General features: G+C 40.4%; 1 protein-coding gene and 1 long non-coding RNA gene across 6 annotated transcripts; one reads left to right on the forward strand and one right to left on the reverse strand.

The window, feature by feature from the left end:
- Positions 1 to 1240: 1240 nt before the first annotated feature.
- On the reverse strand, positions 1241 to 18495 carry GYG1 (glycogenin 1). Of its 5 annotated transcripts, none has more exons than XM_027647719.1 (8): positions 18478 to 18495; positions 14710 to 14845; positions 12763 to 12937; positions 11753 to 11915; positions 7817 to 7943; positions 4499 to 4718; positions 3788 to 3838; positions 1241 to 3557 (listed from the first exon to the last, which is right to left on the reverse strand). In XM_027647719.1, exons 2-8 carry the CDS (start codon positions 14712 to 14714, stop codon positions 3396 to 3398), a joined length of 903 nt encoding a protein of 300 aa, XP_027503520.1. In that variant the 5' UTR covers positions 14715 to 14845; positions 18478 to 18495; the 3' UTR covers positions 1241 to 3395. The 5 variants fall into 5 exon arrangements, with proteins under 5 accessions (XP_027503520.1, XP_027503516.1, XP_027503519.1 ...); XM_027647715.1 differs by lacking the exon at positions 18478 to 18495 and adding an exon at positions 18029 to 18125; XM_027647718.1 differs by lacking the exon at positions 18478 to 18495 and adding an exon at positions 17650 to 17747.
- Positions 9975 to 17643, forward strand: LOC113949318. Its single transcript, XR_003528414.1, has 3 exons — positions 9975 to 10455; positions 16853 to 16967; positions 17459 to 17643. It is a non-coding gene; the product is annotated as an uncharacterized LOC113949318 (long non-coding RNA).
- Positions 18496 to 18586: the final 91 nt, after the last annotated feature.

Consider the following 18586-nt stretch of genomic DNA (forward strand, 5'->3'; position numbering starts at 1 on the left):
ATACAGGAAAAGGAAAAGGAGTGGGAAAATAAAGGGAAGATGTCTACTATTTGGAGAAACAGTGAGCTAATGAAAGAAGTGAGAAAGGAATTAAAAATATGTAATTTAACAAGCTGATGCAGTTTTTGGGGAGCCAGCATCTTAGCTATGGAGAAAAGTATGCTCTTAAGTCTGTTAGAAAAGGAATCAAAAGGGCATGAATGATGGAAGACAGCATGAACCCTGGTGACTGGTTATCACTGGAAAGTTGACAAAAGATAAAAAAAACCAGAGTTAAACCTGATTAAAGTTGGGGTTTTTGGGAGTTTTTTTGCATAAAGTTTTTCTGGTTCAGATTCTGATATTTAGAGAGAAGCTGGAGAAATAATTTGCGATTATGAGGGAAAGATTTGTCTTTGTTTCATTATTTCCACTTTCCAAGTTAAAATTCCACAGGAAAGAGACCCATGTATTTGGCTAGTCAAGCTACATCATTACTTGTGTGAAAATGTGCTGACATTTTGCAGAATGGCTTAGTTATCATGAAAACTAGTATCTTTTTCCTCTATTAGACAATTGTTTCCATGTTCCAAAGCCATATAAAAATTTACTGAAGGTGGTACTAAGCTATATGATCTCTACCAACAAAGTCATTAATGTATCTGAGAGAACAGATAGAGGTCAAAGCTGAGAACAGAAAAGTCCTGTTTGATTTGATGGAGCCCTTCAGTTACTCGGGTGGATAAAACCCCCTGTGTTCTGGTTGTTTGGAGTTTATTTCTGCTTTTCATGACCTCTAAGTAGTCTTTGGCTATTGGCATTCTCTTTTGTGGAGTTTGAATATGTTCTAGAAATGAGCTTTTGGAATTATTTTTAATTCCGAAGACTGAGTTAATAGTCTATCATTCTGATTTTTTTTTTTTTTTACTTTGTACATAAAATAAAGATGTAAATGGAAAAAATGCTTCTGAACTCCTAAGAGTTGCTCTGAGTTGTCACCATCTAAGGAGCACCTTAGATTATATGCTTTATAAAGGCAAATGGAGTTCCAATACTTGAGTTGCAATCTAAGCCGCCCAATGATTTTTCTGGTGATGTTTTGAGTATAGTGCTTGGATTCAGTTACTGCTTTGAGTACCTTCCGTTTAGAGCAGAAAACTGCTTGATGAATCAAGTGATACTACTGCAAGAGAAGAAAAGGGATCTCTGCTTTTCTGCAAATGCTGCCTGCAGCAGTTGTGAAGGAAATAGTGGCAGATAATGACATAAAGGTCATTTTAGTGAGAATAAACCGCATAGAATTTGGTATAGATGTCATACCTTTCGCTTTCCTGAGCTGTGGGTAAACATTTGACCATAGTATGAGTTACAGAGGCTAGGACAGAATGATTGTTACGGGTTTTCTTTCTTTACTACCTGTATTTGTTAACCCAAAACATGCAGGTTTTCATCTGATTCAGCATCTCTCCTTATCTTATTGTAGTAACGTAACAAAACTTACAAGCTAAACCAAATTTTCAAGCAGGTAGTAAGTCTCATACATTTACACGTTCTTGGTTCTCTCCAACTAAGTTTAAAAAGAAGCAATGTGCCTATTCTCTAGTATGAATACAGACAAGAGGAGGAAAACCTTTTAGCTGTCTTTAAAAGAGTATTTTACTATTTTCCATAGAGTATTCTGTGAGCATGCAGAACTCCAGTACTTGGTTGATATATTTTTGTCATTACAGACTGTAACTAGTAATCCCTCCTACTTTCACACAACTTCAAATTTATCTGTTTAAAAATAAAAAAAAACACAGCAAAAGAAAAACCCATACAGGAAAGGGCTAGTTTCAACTGGGAGTTCAGATACTATGTACTTCTAAAAAGCTACAAGCTACTTTGGTTTGGACCTCATCTTTTAGCGTTTTTCCTAAATGGTGACCAACTGATCTTAGAGCAATTAAGTAGTGAAAACAAGTTAAAACAGACTAACTCTCATACCCGTATTATGTCTTCTGCTTTACCAGCAAATTGTGAGAGCTTGTTGATTATTTATTTTATCTCTAGGTTAAAAGTTTAGCACCCTCACTAGGTTCCAGCCAAAATCCTCCTCTATTAGAAAATAATGAAATAATATTTTCTTAGTGTTTCTGGACTAGTACAGGGTATAGCTGTCAAAGAACACTAATTTTGTTCTGTTTAGACTTTTGGCTAAAGGATAAATCTGAACCTTAGTACAGATATCAGCCAATCTCTCTCATCAGCATACTTTATTTTTACTGCTTTCCCACGTATCTTGGAGTATGTGTAGCCTGAGTGTGGTAAAAAAGCCCTTTCTTTTACTCTCTGCACACATGGAAAGAGTAGCTTTCCTAGTCAGGAAAGTACAGTTACTTAAGCAGCTGTGTAATCTTTCTTTGCCAAAACAGTATCACCACTGTGTGTAAGACTAAGTTCAGTGTACGGGGCTTAAGTTAGAGATGATGTTTCTTTAGTCACTTGAAAGAAAGAGGCCCTCTTCCCAAACTCCATGTTACTAATGTGAGTAGCTTCAGCAGGTACTTCCTCCACTGCTCTATCCTATACTTAGGGCAAGCTAATAAGGGCATTGGCCCTAAACAGCTCCCTAGCAAATTACTATCTACTCTGTAAATAATTGCAGAACTAAAAGCTGGACATTTGCTAATGAGAGCCTGAGTAGCATTAGCAAAGCTTAAGGGTTATACCTCTTGAATGTTTTAGTTAGCCTGCTTTGGATCTCCCTTTTCCTTAATTGCTCAAGAGTTTAGGGAAGACAGAAATGCATGACAACTTTTTATTTTTGTATCAAGTGCAACATTGCAAGGAACAGATAAAACTCGGTTTACTAGTCCCATAGTATACAGAACTGAAAAACGCATTCTGCCATGCTGTAGGCACTGTGCGTAAGAACCTGGTCAAAATTTCAGTGCAATTGTGACTGGAAGAGCAAAGCAGTGCTATTACTGTTACAACCATATGTATCCCAGTGTCATTAATACATTTATGGTAAAGCAGAACGGCTACCACTCCAGTGTATGAGCAATCTCATGAATTAGATTTTACATCTAAAACAGCAAGCAAAGGAATCAATGCTAATCACCTTAATGAGGTGAGGCAACAAACCCAGTTTCGAGAATATCTTGAGCCAATTGATCACAACAGAAGAAATTTTAAGCTGAAAATACCTGGTTTTATCTAGTAGGGAGAATTGGAAATTGGGCAGTAATAGGTGGCCCAAGGAATTCTGCTTCCTAGCTTTTGCTCAGTGTTCATCTGTAGCACTGCAGAGGCCTTCAGCCAAGAAGTTTTTCATCAAGCTACTAGCAAGTGTAACTGACCACCATCTATACCTTTCTAGCTGTTAGTTCTGGAACAAGTCCTTGCATCACCACTGTTTGAGACAGGCATTTCTACTGAAGGTAGGTATCAAGTTTCTTCTTGATGTTGTCAAAGGAATCCACTCCCATATAGTCAGCTTGGCCCTGTTCCCACCGTTCCTTGCGTTCTTCTGAAGATTCAGTTGGTAATATTGGTGATACTGATAAGTGGGACACTGCCTCTGTAACCTCTGCCTAAAAGGAAAGGCAGAGTAAAAATACAGAAATACTTTGCATAGCTAAAGTGAGCAACAGGCCATAGAAGAATGGGACAACAAAGTAGATGTTCTCATGCGCAGTAGCAAGCATTGCCAACGGGCAGGGGTTGTGCAGCTTTCCTAGCAAAATAACAAAGCAGAGTTACAGAAGTTAGCAAGGGAAAAAACAATAAAAAAAAAAAAAGTTAAAGTTTAAGTTCTTCATACCTCTCTACAGAAGCCACAAGAGAAAGCCAGAGTATAGACCAAGCCCGATAGCTGCAAATAGTTTGTTAGAAAGATGCAAGATTACCGAGAGAAAGCACATCTTAAGAGATCATTAACTTTGGTATTGGAAAGGTTGAGAACTTAAACTGGCCCACGTACTAAGCTAAGACTAAGAAGTCTGCAGTCACATGCAAGCTACTAAACTCTGAATGAGAATTAGAGTTCGAATCATTACTTTGGGTTTAATAAGTATTGGGATTCATCATTGCCATTTTGTGTAAGTATTGATTCTCTAGTTATCCTAGGTTTACCCAAATTTGTTTCACCATGCAAGATCTGTATGTACCCATTTGCATGCTGAACTGGGGTTCTTCTGCTTGAGAACCTTACTAGCTGCAACATTAAGAGTTAGGGCCCTTCTCTGTGTATGTTAAAGAAGTTACTACAGTATAATATCTGGTGCAAGGTTAGCTTCTTACACAGTTTGTTTTAGCCAATCATACAGCTGTGTTCAAGACCACTACAGCATGCTTCTCTTCTGTAGTATTTTTTATTCCAAGCTTAAAAGAGCAAACCCAAAATACCCTGCATCCCCCAAACTAAAACACACCCATGCTTTGAGTTGGACAGAAGGAAGGAAAATCACTGCAATGGTAAATAACCCATCATCCATACTTGGGTATGGATGTACAAGATTATTAAAGCACGTACCATGTTTACACCTGTAGTAGTTTCTTTAACAATTCCATGCTGTTCTAGTAATGGTAAAACATCAGCTATGTAGGTATCCCACCACATGTTGAGGAATTCTGGGTGAACTATTTTAGGGTCGTCCATGTTGCCTTCTATGCTTTTTGTTCTGGAGTCATATGTGTAGTTCCATGGCTTTGTGCTTCCCAGGAAGTGCACCACTTTAGTACTTGCACCAAACCTGTTGGACAGAAGCATTTTAGAAGCCATTTTATATATGTGTCTAGAAAATGAGTTTTGACTGGCAGACAGTTTTTTTCTAACCTGCAGTTTCTGCATTTGTTCAGAAAACAGAAATATGAATCTATTTAAGAGGCTAAATGCTAAATCATTAAACTGCCAATGCCTACTGCAACTGAAAGCATTGCTATAAAACAGAAAAAATGCAAACTGAATTCTACATTACACTAGTCAGAATATAGCCAAAACCTAATGATCTGGACTATTTAAATACTTACAGCCAACTCAAGTCTTTAGAGTGGTGTCCATAGCTCAGGAGAGAGCAGTCTCAAGCAGCCGTTGCAATCGGAACTGGTTTTAAAAGTGAAAAAGATTCTACTCCAAAGTCAGCAAGCCAGAGAGTTAGGTATTACAAGCATTATGTAGAGAAGGGTCAGTGCTGAGTTACCCTTTCAGTTTACAGCACTGTAGAAATGCATCATTGGAAGGTCCTGCTGCAGGAAGACCATGACCCTGCAAAATGATAGCTTTGTATAACCCAGGCATTTCAAAGGACTCCTGATCTTGGTGCAGCAGGGTCCTGCTAGACAACTGTTATTTCCTAAATAACCTTAGTTTAGCCATGGGTGGGTTTGGTGGTGGGTTGGTTTTGTTTCTTTTAAAAACCATTTTAACTCAGTTTTCAATGTGGACTTCTAGCTTTGTCCCAAATGTTTAGATGAAGTGTGCCTCGTCTCAAGTGAAGAACTTAACAGTAGCAGAGACGACAATCATTTCATTCTTCTACAGTTCCAGAACCAGATTTCAGCTTGAGTCAGTTTTGTGAACAAGCAATACCAGTCTCTCGAGTAACAGTGACTGTCTTGCCTAGTTCAGTTTGTATCATGTTACAATTTCTTCTCAGCGTAATATGACTGGAATGGATAATAACTCCGGAGCAGTTTGTCTAAGCACACACTGGTCATCTTGACCAGGACTCAAGCGTTTAAGGAGTGTTACATATGGAGAAAATACAGGTGTGTTTCAAAAGCTGTAGAATATTCAAAGGCAGTATGCTTTGGGGCGGGAGGGGGGTTCCACACTATTGTAAGATCCTTGACTATATTTCAATATTCACATTCAATGTTTTGAACACAACTGATCTTACTGCAGAATGCAGACCTACATGAATATGAAATTGCCAAGTATTTGCACTAACTGCAAGAAAAAAAAAAAGTGTCTTCAAGAGATCAGTTACTGGGCTTTAACTTTGAATTCCATATGTCAAGATTTGGCATAAGAGGACTACATTAGTTTTATTAGCTGTCACAGTACTAAACAACCTGAGTTTTCATCTTAGGCTGCCGCTGTTCTGAAGAGACTCGTTATTGTTCAAAAATCTAGGCTATTTAAGCAGGAGAATGCCTAAGAAGTGTTATGCTACACTTGCTGCAAATGGATAAGTGTACTCTTGATATTCTGTACACTTACAGCCAGAACAACAGTTGACAGATGCCAAGCTTCTCTGATGTTTTCAGTATCTGCTTTCTAGATACCTTCTGGATCTGCAATACTTTGACATTTAAGTTCAACTGTTAGGAAGCTTTATGTCCACACTGGCCTCAGCAACTAATCTGTCTTTCCCCATCTCCCAGAAAAGTCCTTCATCAATGTTTTGAAGTTAGAGAGCATTTGTCATGAATTGGCATTTTCCTTTGGAAAAAGGATTACTGAGGCTGCTGTGAAATCTAGTCTCGCTGTACAAAGCTGCAAAAACCTTAGCTATTGATGTCAGTAGGTTTAAATTTCAGTATATTCTAACTGCTGATTATCAAGAGCGTAGCTGCTGATCTAACCAAGGGAAATTATTCCACCTATTGAACGGGGAATTTTACTTACAAGGGCTGCACTTCCAGCATTCTACTTTTGAAGGTCTGATGAGTTCTGTTAGGCAACTGATTCAATTAGTTAAACAGAATTTTTGTCAGGAGCCCCCAGATCCAAGTAGTGTTTTGTGGCAACAAAGTAATTTGTACAATTAAGGTCGTGTGACTAACAAGCCAGCCATGGAAAGAGGACGTACTTTACAATAGATGTTAGCTTATCAAATGCTATCCAGCTACTTAGTCATTCTGAGGCTTGCATATATTTCTTTAAATAAGTGTTCCACTTTTAGCATGACAAGATTCCAGATGGTATTCTGATCACAAGACATAGTTTGATCTTGAGCCAGCAACAGTCCTGCTTATGCTAGCCGCTGCTTTAGACACTAGTAAACTGATGTCATTCAGAGATCAGATTGTTTTTATGCAATTGGTACTTTCCGTCCCCCTTGCCCCCAGCTTCTGCAGCTCTTAATAGATAAAGAGTTTCTGTGTAACATTTCAGCTTCCCTTGCTTCCCCCCCTCTTCCTCCCGTGTTATTATAACACTTTGACCCTGCCTCTGACATACAGTTTATGCACATGCCAAATGGAATACTGCTAGCTAGGGAGGATACAGTTTTCCTCACAGAGGAAACATGTAATGGTATGTGGCTGGCAGTAGACTTTGTTCCATAGTGCTGTTACTTAAAAAACTGACAGAGGTCAAGAAAGACTGTTGGGAGAGAATTCTAGTTTTATACAAGTCTTTGCTCACCACATTTATTTTAATGGTATAGGCTGATTAGATGAACTTTAACTACTGGTTATTAAATACCCTAAGTAACTTGAGTGAGAAAAGGACAAGTTACCTAAGTGGGAATGATACCAGCTCAAGTTGATTCAAGAGTCTACTGCCATTGGTTAGAACTGTACTAGACTGTATCCCATACTGGAGGAGTGGTTCTTCCTTTTGCAAGTGACCTGTCAAATGTACTTACTCTAAATTTTGGTGTTACTACCAGGGATGAGTGGTTTAAGCTACAGATACAGCTCTCTCTGCATTTATCTTGAGGTGACTCATTTGATTTACATTAATTCAAGTTGTTGTTTTTTAAGTGAAGAAACTACTATATATTCAGTGACAATGACAGTCTCCTTCTAGACAACCTCTGTAAGCTCACATCATGCCTGTTCATTCTGTTACAAGAAATTAGTTTATGTAAGCTCTAAAATCTTCTAAAAAATTTGAACTTACGCTTTAAATGCTGGAAGGTAGGAATATACAGAAGTGCTGCTCAAATTATAAATAAATGGTAGATGTTTGCTCATGTCTGTTGTTGCCCAGCTGCTGAAGAAGGTGTTTAATAACCCCTGATCTGCACCTAAAAGAGAAAGCATTAATAGGCTACAAGCATCAGATAGCTATTTGAGGATCTTTTTCAGTCACTTCAGTAAGTAAGAGTTGGTAATGCAGTTGTCATGTCCAGTAGAAGTTTGGCACAGAGCACTAAATTTCTATTTGTGAACAACCCTGTAAACCTTGCAGCCTTTGAAAATCAAAAAAAATGTAGAGAATGAAACAGATAGTCTGTGTGGGGTTACTTTTGCTAAAAGATAGCAAGCTGCTTACAAACTCTGCCATTCAGTTTCTTTTACAGCTGAAGTTCAAGCTGTATAAGGCAGAAAAAACAAAACAGACCAGGACAACTGAGTACTGTTTAGCTTCGGGAAAGCTGTAGCTCAGAAGATCAAGTGGCAATAATTAGTTTTATTACTTATGCTTACAGATGCATAACCAACATCTCACTGCCAGAGTTAGGGTATCAGTGGCCTGTTAGACCTGCAGTCCCAGATGCATCTACCTCCACAGCAATCTGATAAAAAAAAAGGCACATTCAGTCTTGGTGACAACTCTAGTACAACTTCATCAAATCCCATAACAGACAAGAGGTGTTCCTAGTTCTGTACTAAAAAGATGCTGACTAACTGCTAAGTGAGGATAATATCTGTGTTGGGAGGGGCTACCTAAGTTTGCAAGTAGAGGTTGTAATGAGGTTAAGTCAGTCAAAAGTTGTTTGGTATCACAGTAGTAGAATAACTAAAAAAAACCAAAAATAAAATAAAATAAAGCTTCCAGGCCACAGCAGAATAGTTTATAAGCAGCTATGAGAAGTAAAACCCTATTTATTTATACTTTTCATTCTTTATTGCAATGAATATAATTAGTTTTTAAGTGGTAATAATTCCCCTTATCAAGGAAATTGAAAGGAGTCCCTCAACTTTCATTTGCTGTATTCCTTTCACCTGTAACTGCATTCACAAGAAGCATTACTAAAGAGTACATAAACAGCTTAGTTAGTAGAGACAAAGTTTTATTTTAATCTTTAATTTTCTCAAGCACTCAGTCTCTGCTGACTCAGAAAAGGGGTTTCATTTGCCTGTGATTAGAGTTAGGGCAGTATTAAGATTTACGCCATCAGTGCTACTTGAGCAGAATTTGCGTTTTGCAACTGAAGTATCTAGACGCTGGGCATAAACTTAGATGTACAGACAGTACACTGACAAATATAAATTCCAAGTATCCAGTTACAGCTGTCAGCATACATGCAGATTGCAGAGTGAGAAACTGCCAGAGGACTCAGTGCAGTAATTTCAAATCTCTGACTTGCTTCTCAACCCCTAATGGAAGGAAAGCACTTTTGAAAGAAGTTGTGTCCATCACAAGAGAACTGAAGGGGCAGCAGCAGTGTATTTAACTTACACTCTACAGGACTTCCTCTCACTCAGATTGTTTTACATACTCTTTTTTTTTTTTTTTCAGATTGCATGCATTTGTGCTAAAGCAGACAATGAAAGCAGAATTTAGCTGTCCTAGTCCAGACTTCAACAGTAGTTGTGTTCTATAAACTGGATCTTAGACATAAGGTAAAAGAATCAGGCAGTACTTGTATTAACTACATATTTACAGATACAATATGTAAATACAAAGATACAATACAGCAAGACTGTAAAAGCAATTATTTTGGATCCCAGGCTAAAGAGCCAGAGGATTATCAAAGCAATAGCAACGTTCTTAAAGTATCAGTACTACCAGATTTCTTTTAAAACCAAATTTTTCTTTCCCTTCCACTACTTTTAGATGGTATCTAGAGTTATTGCATGACATTGCTTTATATCTAGAAAGGTGAAGTTCAAGTAGACAAAGTGGTTGTCTACTTAAGTATCTATGATTCTGCCATTTCTGGACAACAGCATTACATAGAAGGCTCCTGTCTGCTGTTATAAACATGAAATACTCTGGAAAGTCCTGCATTCCCTACTTACTACTACTGCAGATGAGGCACTTGCAGCTTGACTTCAACTAACACGTAGCTTGGTAGCTTGTTAAGTTTGTGTCCCTATGTCCTATTAAAAGCAGTGACCCTTAACAGGTTTTTCTCTTATTAAAAGTTTCGTAGAACCTTTTATTACCGTCTAGGTCAATTTAAGTTTCAATCCCCTTTCTCCCCCACCAAGTTCCTGAGCTCAGCAGTAGCTTATACAGATGACCTAAGTCTCCGTGGTCTCATTACTCAGATCAGTGCTATCATTTAATAAAAACTAAGTAAATTTTAAAGCTGAAATACAAATTACATTCTAGAAATTCGATATCTAAACCATTAACCCACTATTTTTGCTGTTAAGTGCTGCAATAATTATTTTGCATTTAGAACACTGAAGCAGTTTCACCATTGTGTGGCTTTAGCTTTCAAGTCGGAGAGTATATTGTGGAAGCAGTTCTATTCTTTTAAAGGACAGGGGCCTTCAAACTAGAAGATGGGGTCTGCTAGCAGTCAAGCACAGAGCTTGGAGAAGACAACCACCAAGTCTCAGATGGTCTGGAGCTACTCAGCAGTAAGTTTGTACAAAGATGTGTGTTTGTTTGTTTTTTTTTTGGTTGGCTGGCTTTTGGATGTGTTGGGGTTTTCTTGGGGTGGGGGGGAAGAGGGGGTCTTTTCGTAGGGTTTTTTTGGTTTGTTTTTTTTTTTTTGTGTGTGTTTTGTTTTGCATTTTTTATTTTGCTTTGTTTTTAATGTAACAATTCAGAACTATGCTATAGATTTTGCCACAGCTGGTGATCAATTTGCACCCAACATCTGAGAGTGCTCACAAAGCTACCAACTGCTGCTTTGTCAGTAGCAAGGTACAGACCCTTCACTACATGGCAATACTCATTTTCACTAGAGTCTATTCCTATGGTAGCATTAAGCATCCAGCTGTTACTAATGTTCTTTAGAAAACCACATACAAGAGTCCACACAGTAACAGGGATTATTCTGCAGACTAGGAGTGACTAGTGAATTTTTACTTTTTGAAAAGTACTGCAAGCTAAGTCAACAGGCTGGCTAATTACCTTCTATCCAATAGCTCCATTATTTTATGGTCTTGTTTATGTACTTTTCTGTAGCTTGTTAAGTTAGACTTTGTTTTGTTGTAGTTATAGTGACAGGAGACAGCGATACTCAGAAGCCTTTAACTATAGCAGTCTCCAAGCAACATGTGCTTTTACTGCAATGGTAATAGATTTAGTAGACTTACAGAACAGCAGAACTTGGCTTCTCAAGCTTAAATCTGGTACAGTGGCCAATCTCAAGTGACCTATAGTGGGAAGCAGCCAAGGCTATATGCACTTGATATTGGGAAAGAGACAGCCACCGCCCTGTAATGACAGGAAGCCATCACATAGCATATGAAGAGAGAGTTGTATCTTCAAATGTTTGATTCTCTGAAGCTGTGCTCAAGTTGACCAGTGCTATTTTTTCTGTATCAACTTGAGTTGGCGTAGAACATTCAAGCCTTGAGTGCTAGGAATGCATGAAGCATGGTACTGCAGTTTCATTTGCTACTGCATACACTGTGCTTGCTGCCTCTTAAGATTTCTTGTTATATGACTCTACACTGTTAATGCTTACAGCTGCTAGTTTGGATGCCAAACTCAGGGTTTTTATTTCATGAAGTCTGAAAAAAGTAATTTCACTGCATATTGTAATGATAGCCTCTATTTCCGAGAAGGATGCAATTTTTGTGTAGTTACACTGAACTGAGAATTCTGTCATACAGAGTCCTCATGACATGTATGTAGTTACTGAGCCATCCCAACTACTGTTACCATTTTGGTCTAACTTAGATTAAAATACAAATTAATACATACCATCAAAGCTGCCTTTCTCTGTGGCAAACTGTAACAGCTGATTGTATGTTTCAATGGAAGGTCGGTAAACAAAAACTCCTGAATTAAAACAGTCAGGCCAGCCTGGATCTGGTGCTGCAGACAGCTCCTCTCTCTCAAAAAGCTCATCGATATTTGACAAAACCTAATTGTAAAGGGGTAAAAAAAAAAAAAAGTGTTTTTACGTTGGGAATCATGGTATCGTGTTTTCATGGATTATGACATCAACTTTCATGTCTTAAAGTTCTCATATCAATGCTCTTGTCCTGTGGAAGACAATACTTTTTGGAAATAGTCCCCACAGACTTCATTACAATTAATTTAGATTAAAAGGCACACACATTCTTACAGTTACTAGTCCAACTAGTAAAAGGCTTCTATTACCCCTACTCTTTGTTCAGCTCTGGGCCCCTCAGTTCAGGAAGGATATTGAGGTGCTGGAGCGGGTCCAAAGAAGAGCAACGAGGCTGGTGAAGGGACTGGAGCACAAGTCCTATGAGGAGAGGCTGAGAGAGCTGGGGTTGTTCAGTCTGGAGAAGAGAAGGCTTAGAGGCGACCTCATCACTCTCTTCAACTACCTGAAGGGAGGTTATAGCCAGGTGGGGGTTGGTCTCTTCTCCCAGGCAACCAACAATAGGACAAGGGGACATGGGCTCAAGCTCTGCCAGGGGAGGTTTAGGTTAGATGTTAGGAAGAAATTCTTTACAGAGAGGGTTATCAGGCATTGGAACGGCCTACCCAGAGAGGTGGTGGATTCACCATCCCTGGAGGTTTTTAAAAAGAGATTGGACGTGGCTCTTAGTGCCATGATATAGTAATTGGAGTTGGATCAGGGGTTGGACTTGATGATCTTGGAGGTCTTTTCCAACCCAATCTATACTATGATACTATGATACTAAAAACAAACAAACCAACATAAACAATCCACAGAAAAAAATCCAACAACCCCCATACAAGGTCATTAAGAGGTACCAGGAGATACAGCTACTTACCATTGTGTCTGCATCCATGAAAACACACTTCGTAAACTGTGTCAGTTCCCAGCAGTGAAGCTTTGTTAGTGTGACACCTAACTCAGGTCTTTTCATTAATGCCAAGTGTGCTGAATCCCCACTATCCAAGACGTTTACCAATATGACTTCATCAAAGACCTTTTCCAGCACTCTCCTGGGGAAGAGTCAAGATTTAGTTCTATTGTTACTCCAGCACCAGACCACATGAAAGATTCCTTAAAGAGAAGTGGTATAACAGGGAATCTGGCAGCATTTCTTATTTCATCAGTAAGAGTTGACTGCATATGTTGGAATGCAGAAGTTCCCCTGTCTGCCTCAAAGTTTCTAGTTTGTAATGGGCACATTTTGGGGAAGAAAGAAGTTTTTTTGCTTCCACAAACAGGGCATTGCTACCAAGTCCAGTAAGTCATGGCTATGTAGTGCATACTTTCCACAAAGCTTTTTTTTCATCCAGTCTCTGATTTTTGGCAACTTAACAGTCTACTTTGAGCAGGCAATTAAGAAATGGGAAGCTGTTGGAGTAGCTTGAACAGGACAGTAGCTGAATCCTACACACCTGAAACAGAAGTTTCTGCAATAGTTACAACACTACTTTTCTGGATTTGTTACATCTGACTTGACCCAGTTGCTAAAACTTTCTTTATCCCAAAAAGTTTTTTTCGAAACTGACTTAGTCATGGGTGTGGCTACAGAAATGTTTTGAACCAGTATCATGTTCACTAAAGAGTGACAAACTTTCAGGCTCAGCAATTACCACAGAGTGGTATCAAGATACACAGAGTGTATCTTGAATGCTCACCAATTTGAGCCACAGAGCTTGTAAATGAGTTTTGGAACTGTCTTGCAAGGCTGTCTTTATACTGACAGTTTGGTGTGGACAGTTGCTTCTGAACTTAAGGCATACCCTGTTAGTGGAGACAGGGTGAGAAATGCAAGTTCTAGTTACGCCATTAGGTAGGTACATGTCAGTCTAAGGGCACAGTTCTAGCTGGCTTGCGCTAGCACAGAAGCACATTTAGGACTGATTCATCTTAAAAGAGCACACTCACCTAATAGGCTGGCATGGATGTAAAATCTTAATGTTGATATGGCCGTTTAGTTGCCAGGAGACTGCAGAGAGAGTTAGACCTTTTTTTTTATTGAGCCACCTCTCTACTGTCTCTAAATATTGGGAAGTCTTTTCAGACGAACTTTCCCATGTAGAGAATCTTGACCTATCATCTGTAGTTTTACAAACAGTACAAACTAACTGCTTTGGGTTTCTTTTCCTTCCTCGTGTATGTGGAAAGAGAACCCAGTCCCTTCCATATTGAGATTATTCCAGAGAGGCTCTAGGAAGCAGTCGCCTGTTAATTTCACTTGTTGTACTGTGGTGACCTTGTTAGATGCCTCTTTGAGCTACTGATTTGGTGTACTTATTGATAATTTAGTTCTGCTTGTTTTCTTCTCTCGTGATAAAATTTGATTTGACATATCTGCTAGATTTCAAGAGAGCTTGTGTTATATTATCTCAATCAGGAATACTTCTGCAAAACAAATACCAACCCCCTACTCTCCTACTCACAGCAAACAGACAACGCTAATGAACACACAGGCAATATTGTTGGACAATTCTAAGTAGGACGATGAAATAGCAAAGATCCAGCTGAAATATCAGTATCAAGTCACAGTTTAGTAACTACAGACTATTTGTTTAACTCATCATAGGGAAGAAAGAAAAAACAAAACCCCACCTGAACATAATAAACAGTTTCATGTTTGAAGAATGTAGAGAATTCCAGATAATATAGATAAGTTGAATTCCGCTAAACTTAGCTGTTTAGCTTCCACAGTTTTGAAAGGTTACTGTTAAGGAGTTTAACTTCCATTTCTCAACCTGCACATCAGCAGGAACTGTAGCGGTTTGAAGTATGTAAGTGACCTTACCTCATAAGATCTGAGACCTGAGGAGTTATGAGTGCAGTCAGCTTCCTTGTTGTTCTGTACTGTTGCAAGGATGAACCAAGTACCAGTGCTCCTTTCACATAGGAGTCATTTGTGGCTAGAGTCACAAAAGACTGGTCTGGAAGAAATGAACTTGGTCAAATTAGCACGATCCACTACTTTATTCTGAGACGGGTATACTAGAAACCTACTATTGTTAGGTAATCACGCTGTGATAACTAAGATGTGCCTTTTAACTCCGTATATAGGGCCTACCTACATGGCTGAATGAAGTAGATTATACTTGCATAGCTATACTTGCTATAAGTAACTTGACATATGGCAAAATGCAGTAAAAAACCCCACAAAATCAAGACCGTTGCAAGAGAAAACCAGTTCGAATTTGCCCCCATGTTAAATAAGTCATGCCAAATGTAGAGACAATCCAAAAAGTCTAAAGAGCTTTACTTTGGCCATTAATATGCTATTTTAACCTAAAAGCATTTGGATTCTGTGGGCTTGCATTTGGCCTGAAGTTAGAAGGGTGTTGTAGAGTTACTGTGGGTTCAGCTCTCAACCCTGAAGCTACGGCAGTGTAAAACTTGCATTTCATTTTCAAATGAAAGTAAGCATTGAATTAGATCTTGGACAACAGTTTTAAGTTTTGCTAGCTCAGGATTTTGCAGATGAGTTGTTCTGCAACCCACAGTTGCAGCTCTATCACAAGAATGCAAGATTTAAATGGGAAGTAACTAGTAATACAAAAAGCAATTTAAAATTTGCAGCAACAGTTTTTACTCTTCAAGCAAAAAAGAGGTAAGTTTGGATTGTTAATATAAAGTATAATCTGCTCAAACTGTATCGCAGAAATAGATGAGGATGTATTGTTTTGCCATATAGTGCTTATTGAGGCCATATAATACAAGCTTTGCATTCTTTCAATTGTCATGTTGTTTTAAACTGCCAGGGTGGGACTGACAAAAGCAAACAAGTAACTTACAAAAGTTCTTCAGTTCACTGTTAACTATTGTCATGTAGACCTCCTTTCCAAGCTACAGCTCTTTATAAAGTATGCTCTTTTCTACCAATCCATTTTCAACACTATCAACAGAATAGTTTCTTCCTGAGAATTTCAAGGATAGATTTTGAGATACAAGTTTATTTTAGCAACTCTGATTTCTTTTCTTTATAGAATTTGTTAGGTTACTAGGTTAGATCAGAGTGAGGGTTCTGGGCACTTAAAGGCTTACTATCAAGCCTCGCAGTAAGATTAAAATACTGACTTCTTTGGGAGAGATTGTTTGGCACAACTCCTAAGTTCATAAGGCAGTCATCATTAATATCTTTTAAATTTAATAGCACCTTAACCGTTGACGACAGAAAGTCATGTACAATAACTGTCTATAAGCTCTGCAAACCTAGTTTGCAAGATCTACAGAGCAGCTACAAAACCTTCTATTTTGCTTAGCAGCAAAACCAACTAGTCCCAAGGGATTTAGATATAGTGGTCAATCACAAAGATCAAAAAAGCTTCTATAATGCCAGGAATAAAGATATTTTGTTTCAATTCACTTTTAGCTACCTATTTGTACCAGTTCATATTCAGCAAGTCTGAAACAGAACAACTTTATGTTTCCTTGAAATGGCAAGTATGTAACATTTTAAGTGGTGTGAACATCCTCCAAATAGGATAGGGTTTTTCACTTGTTAATTTGCGCGTTACTACTCAATACATAGAAGTCAGCCACTCTATGCTCTCAGACTGCTCACTAAAAATCCAGTGTAGACAAAGTGGGATTGTGCCCAACATTCATCTGAATGTTGCCTTTTTTTTTTTCAGCAGTGTAGGACTAATTCTTAAAGTGACCTTGTCATTGAAAGACTAGTCTTTTTTCATTGACCTGCTACAGGTATACTTCTACCATGTCTTCTCATTTTATTGAAACTGAATATTCACACACAGAGGTCTGTCTTAGAGAAATAAAGTCCATTTAATGATGGACTAAAGGCTAAGAAGCCCCCTATTACATCCAACTCCAGCAGGAGACTGTACAACTGCTTGACAGGAGGGGAATATTGCCAACTTGTAGACCATCCAAGTCAGCCCAGCTTTCCAAAGCTTTGAATTAACTGTGTTCTATTTCAGATCTTCTCTACACTCATAAGTACATGAGTCCATGCTACAATTCAGGCAAGACCAGTTCCTGATAATTATGGAAGTTACATCTGCAAAAGACTAGTCCATTCTACATAAACCACAGGTATTTCACCTGTTCGTATCTCCCTTCTCAATTTTCTGTAAACATTTCCTCCATAGCATCTTAGTTCGCACAGAAGCCACTGTTGTGCCTGATACCTAATGACCTGTTAGTAACAACATCTGCAAAAACAGAGAATGAGATACAGTTGCACAGCTTCATAACTGACTTATCCAGACAAAACCATGATACTTCAGAGACACCTTTAGCTGCCCAGTTCAGAGGCTAGAATATCCCTTTGTAATTTGCGCCAGCCCTTACACAGCCAAGAGCATCCTGGACGTCTGAGCTAGGAGCAATCTTTCATTTGACGGCGTGCAGGAAGTGACTGGAGTGCTTGCCCCAGATCTTTTCAAAATTTCCCCGGAAGCTTTTTCGTATGCATAGCCAGAGTTTACAGGTGCTTGCCTTTTCCCCTGTTCTTTGAGTTAGGTACTCGTACATCTGATTTTTTTTTTATTTTATTTTTTTTTTTTTGATTACGGGATTCCTAGAGAGACAAGAGCATCTAATCAAGACATGCACCGGGAGGCAGACTTCCTGCAGACTTCCAGATCTGAAAATGAAACCTACTCCGCTGACAGCTTCAGGTACGGGAAGAATCGGGGGAAAAAAAACGGAAGAAAAAGCCAGACGGACTTAAAGGGGCGGTAGAGAACTACTCATTTTAAAGTATCAAAATCACCGAAGTCGCACGCTTTCTATGGCGTTTCAGGAGGGAGCTGGGTTTTCTCCTGTGAGTCGCTGCGGCCCTACAGTGGCCCCTCTCGCCCGTCCTGCTCCCCGCCACGCTGGCTACATCCCTCCCCGTCCGGGGCCGGAGCCCGGGGCCGGGCACCGAGGCAGGCGCGGCGCGAGCCTGCACCGCGCCCGTCCCCTCAGCCCGCACGGGGCGGCTCCGACCTCCCCGCGGGCAGCCGCTGCCCCCACCGGCCGCGGCCGCAGCCCTCCCCCGGAGCCCGCTCGCCGCCGGGACGGCCACCTAAAAATAGGCGCGGCCGCCCCGCTCCCGCTCCGCTCCCGCGGCCCTCGCGAGCGGCGGCGCGTGCCAGGCGCGCACTGACCTGCCATGGTGCCCGTGCGCGGGTCGGCTGCGGGACAGGCGGCGGCCGCGCTCAGGGCCGCGCTGAGGCCGCCCCTTATATAGGGGCGGGGCCACGAGCGGCGCGTCCGTGGCCGCGGGCGGAGGCCCCGCCCCGAGGAATCCCCGCGGCGCCGCGGGCGGGGCCCCCGCCATGGGCTTCTGCGGCGGCGGCACGTCACCCCCCTCCTCCGGCCGGGACGGGACCGCGACCGCTCCCGCTCCGGGAGGCCTCAACCCCCCGCCCACCCCGGGTGCCTCTCGGGTAAAGCGGAGCTTAAAAATACTCCACGGCGCGAATAGAGGGTAGGACCGTGTCAGGGAGCTGTGGCTCAGGCTGGCAGCGGCGGTGGCAAGGAGACCGTTGTTCCCGTGGCCGCTAAGCCCTGCGGGAAGAAGAACTAAAACCAGGCCTGGCCCAAAGCCACTCACAGCTGCGAGGAGCGGTTTACAGTGTCCCCACGTGTCAGACATCCTCAGTCCTCCAGCCGCATTAGGGCCCTGTGGCTGCTGCTGGCAGCCTGCGCCAGTGCTTGGTCAC

This window comes from Corapipo altera, unplaced genomic scaffold, assembly GCF_003945725.1.
Source record: "Corapipo altera isolate COAL_440 unplaced genomic scaffold, ASM394572v1 113, whole genome shotgun sequence".
Lineage (NCBI taxonomy): Eukaryota > Metazoa > Chordata > Aves > Passeriformes > Pipridae > Corapipo > Corapipo altera.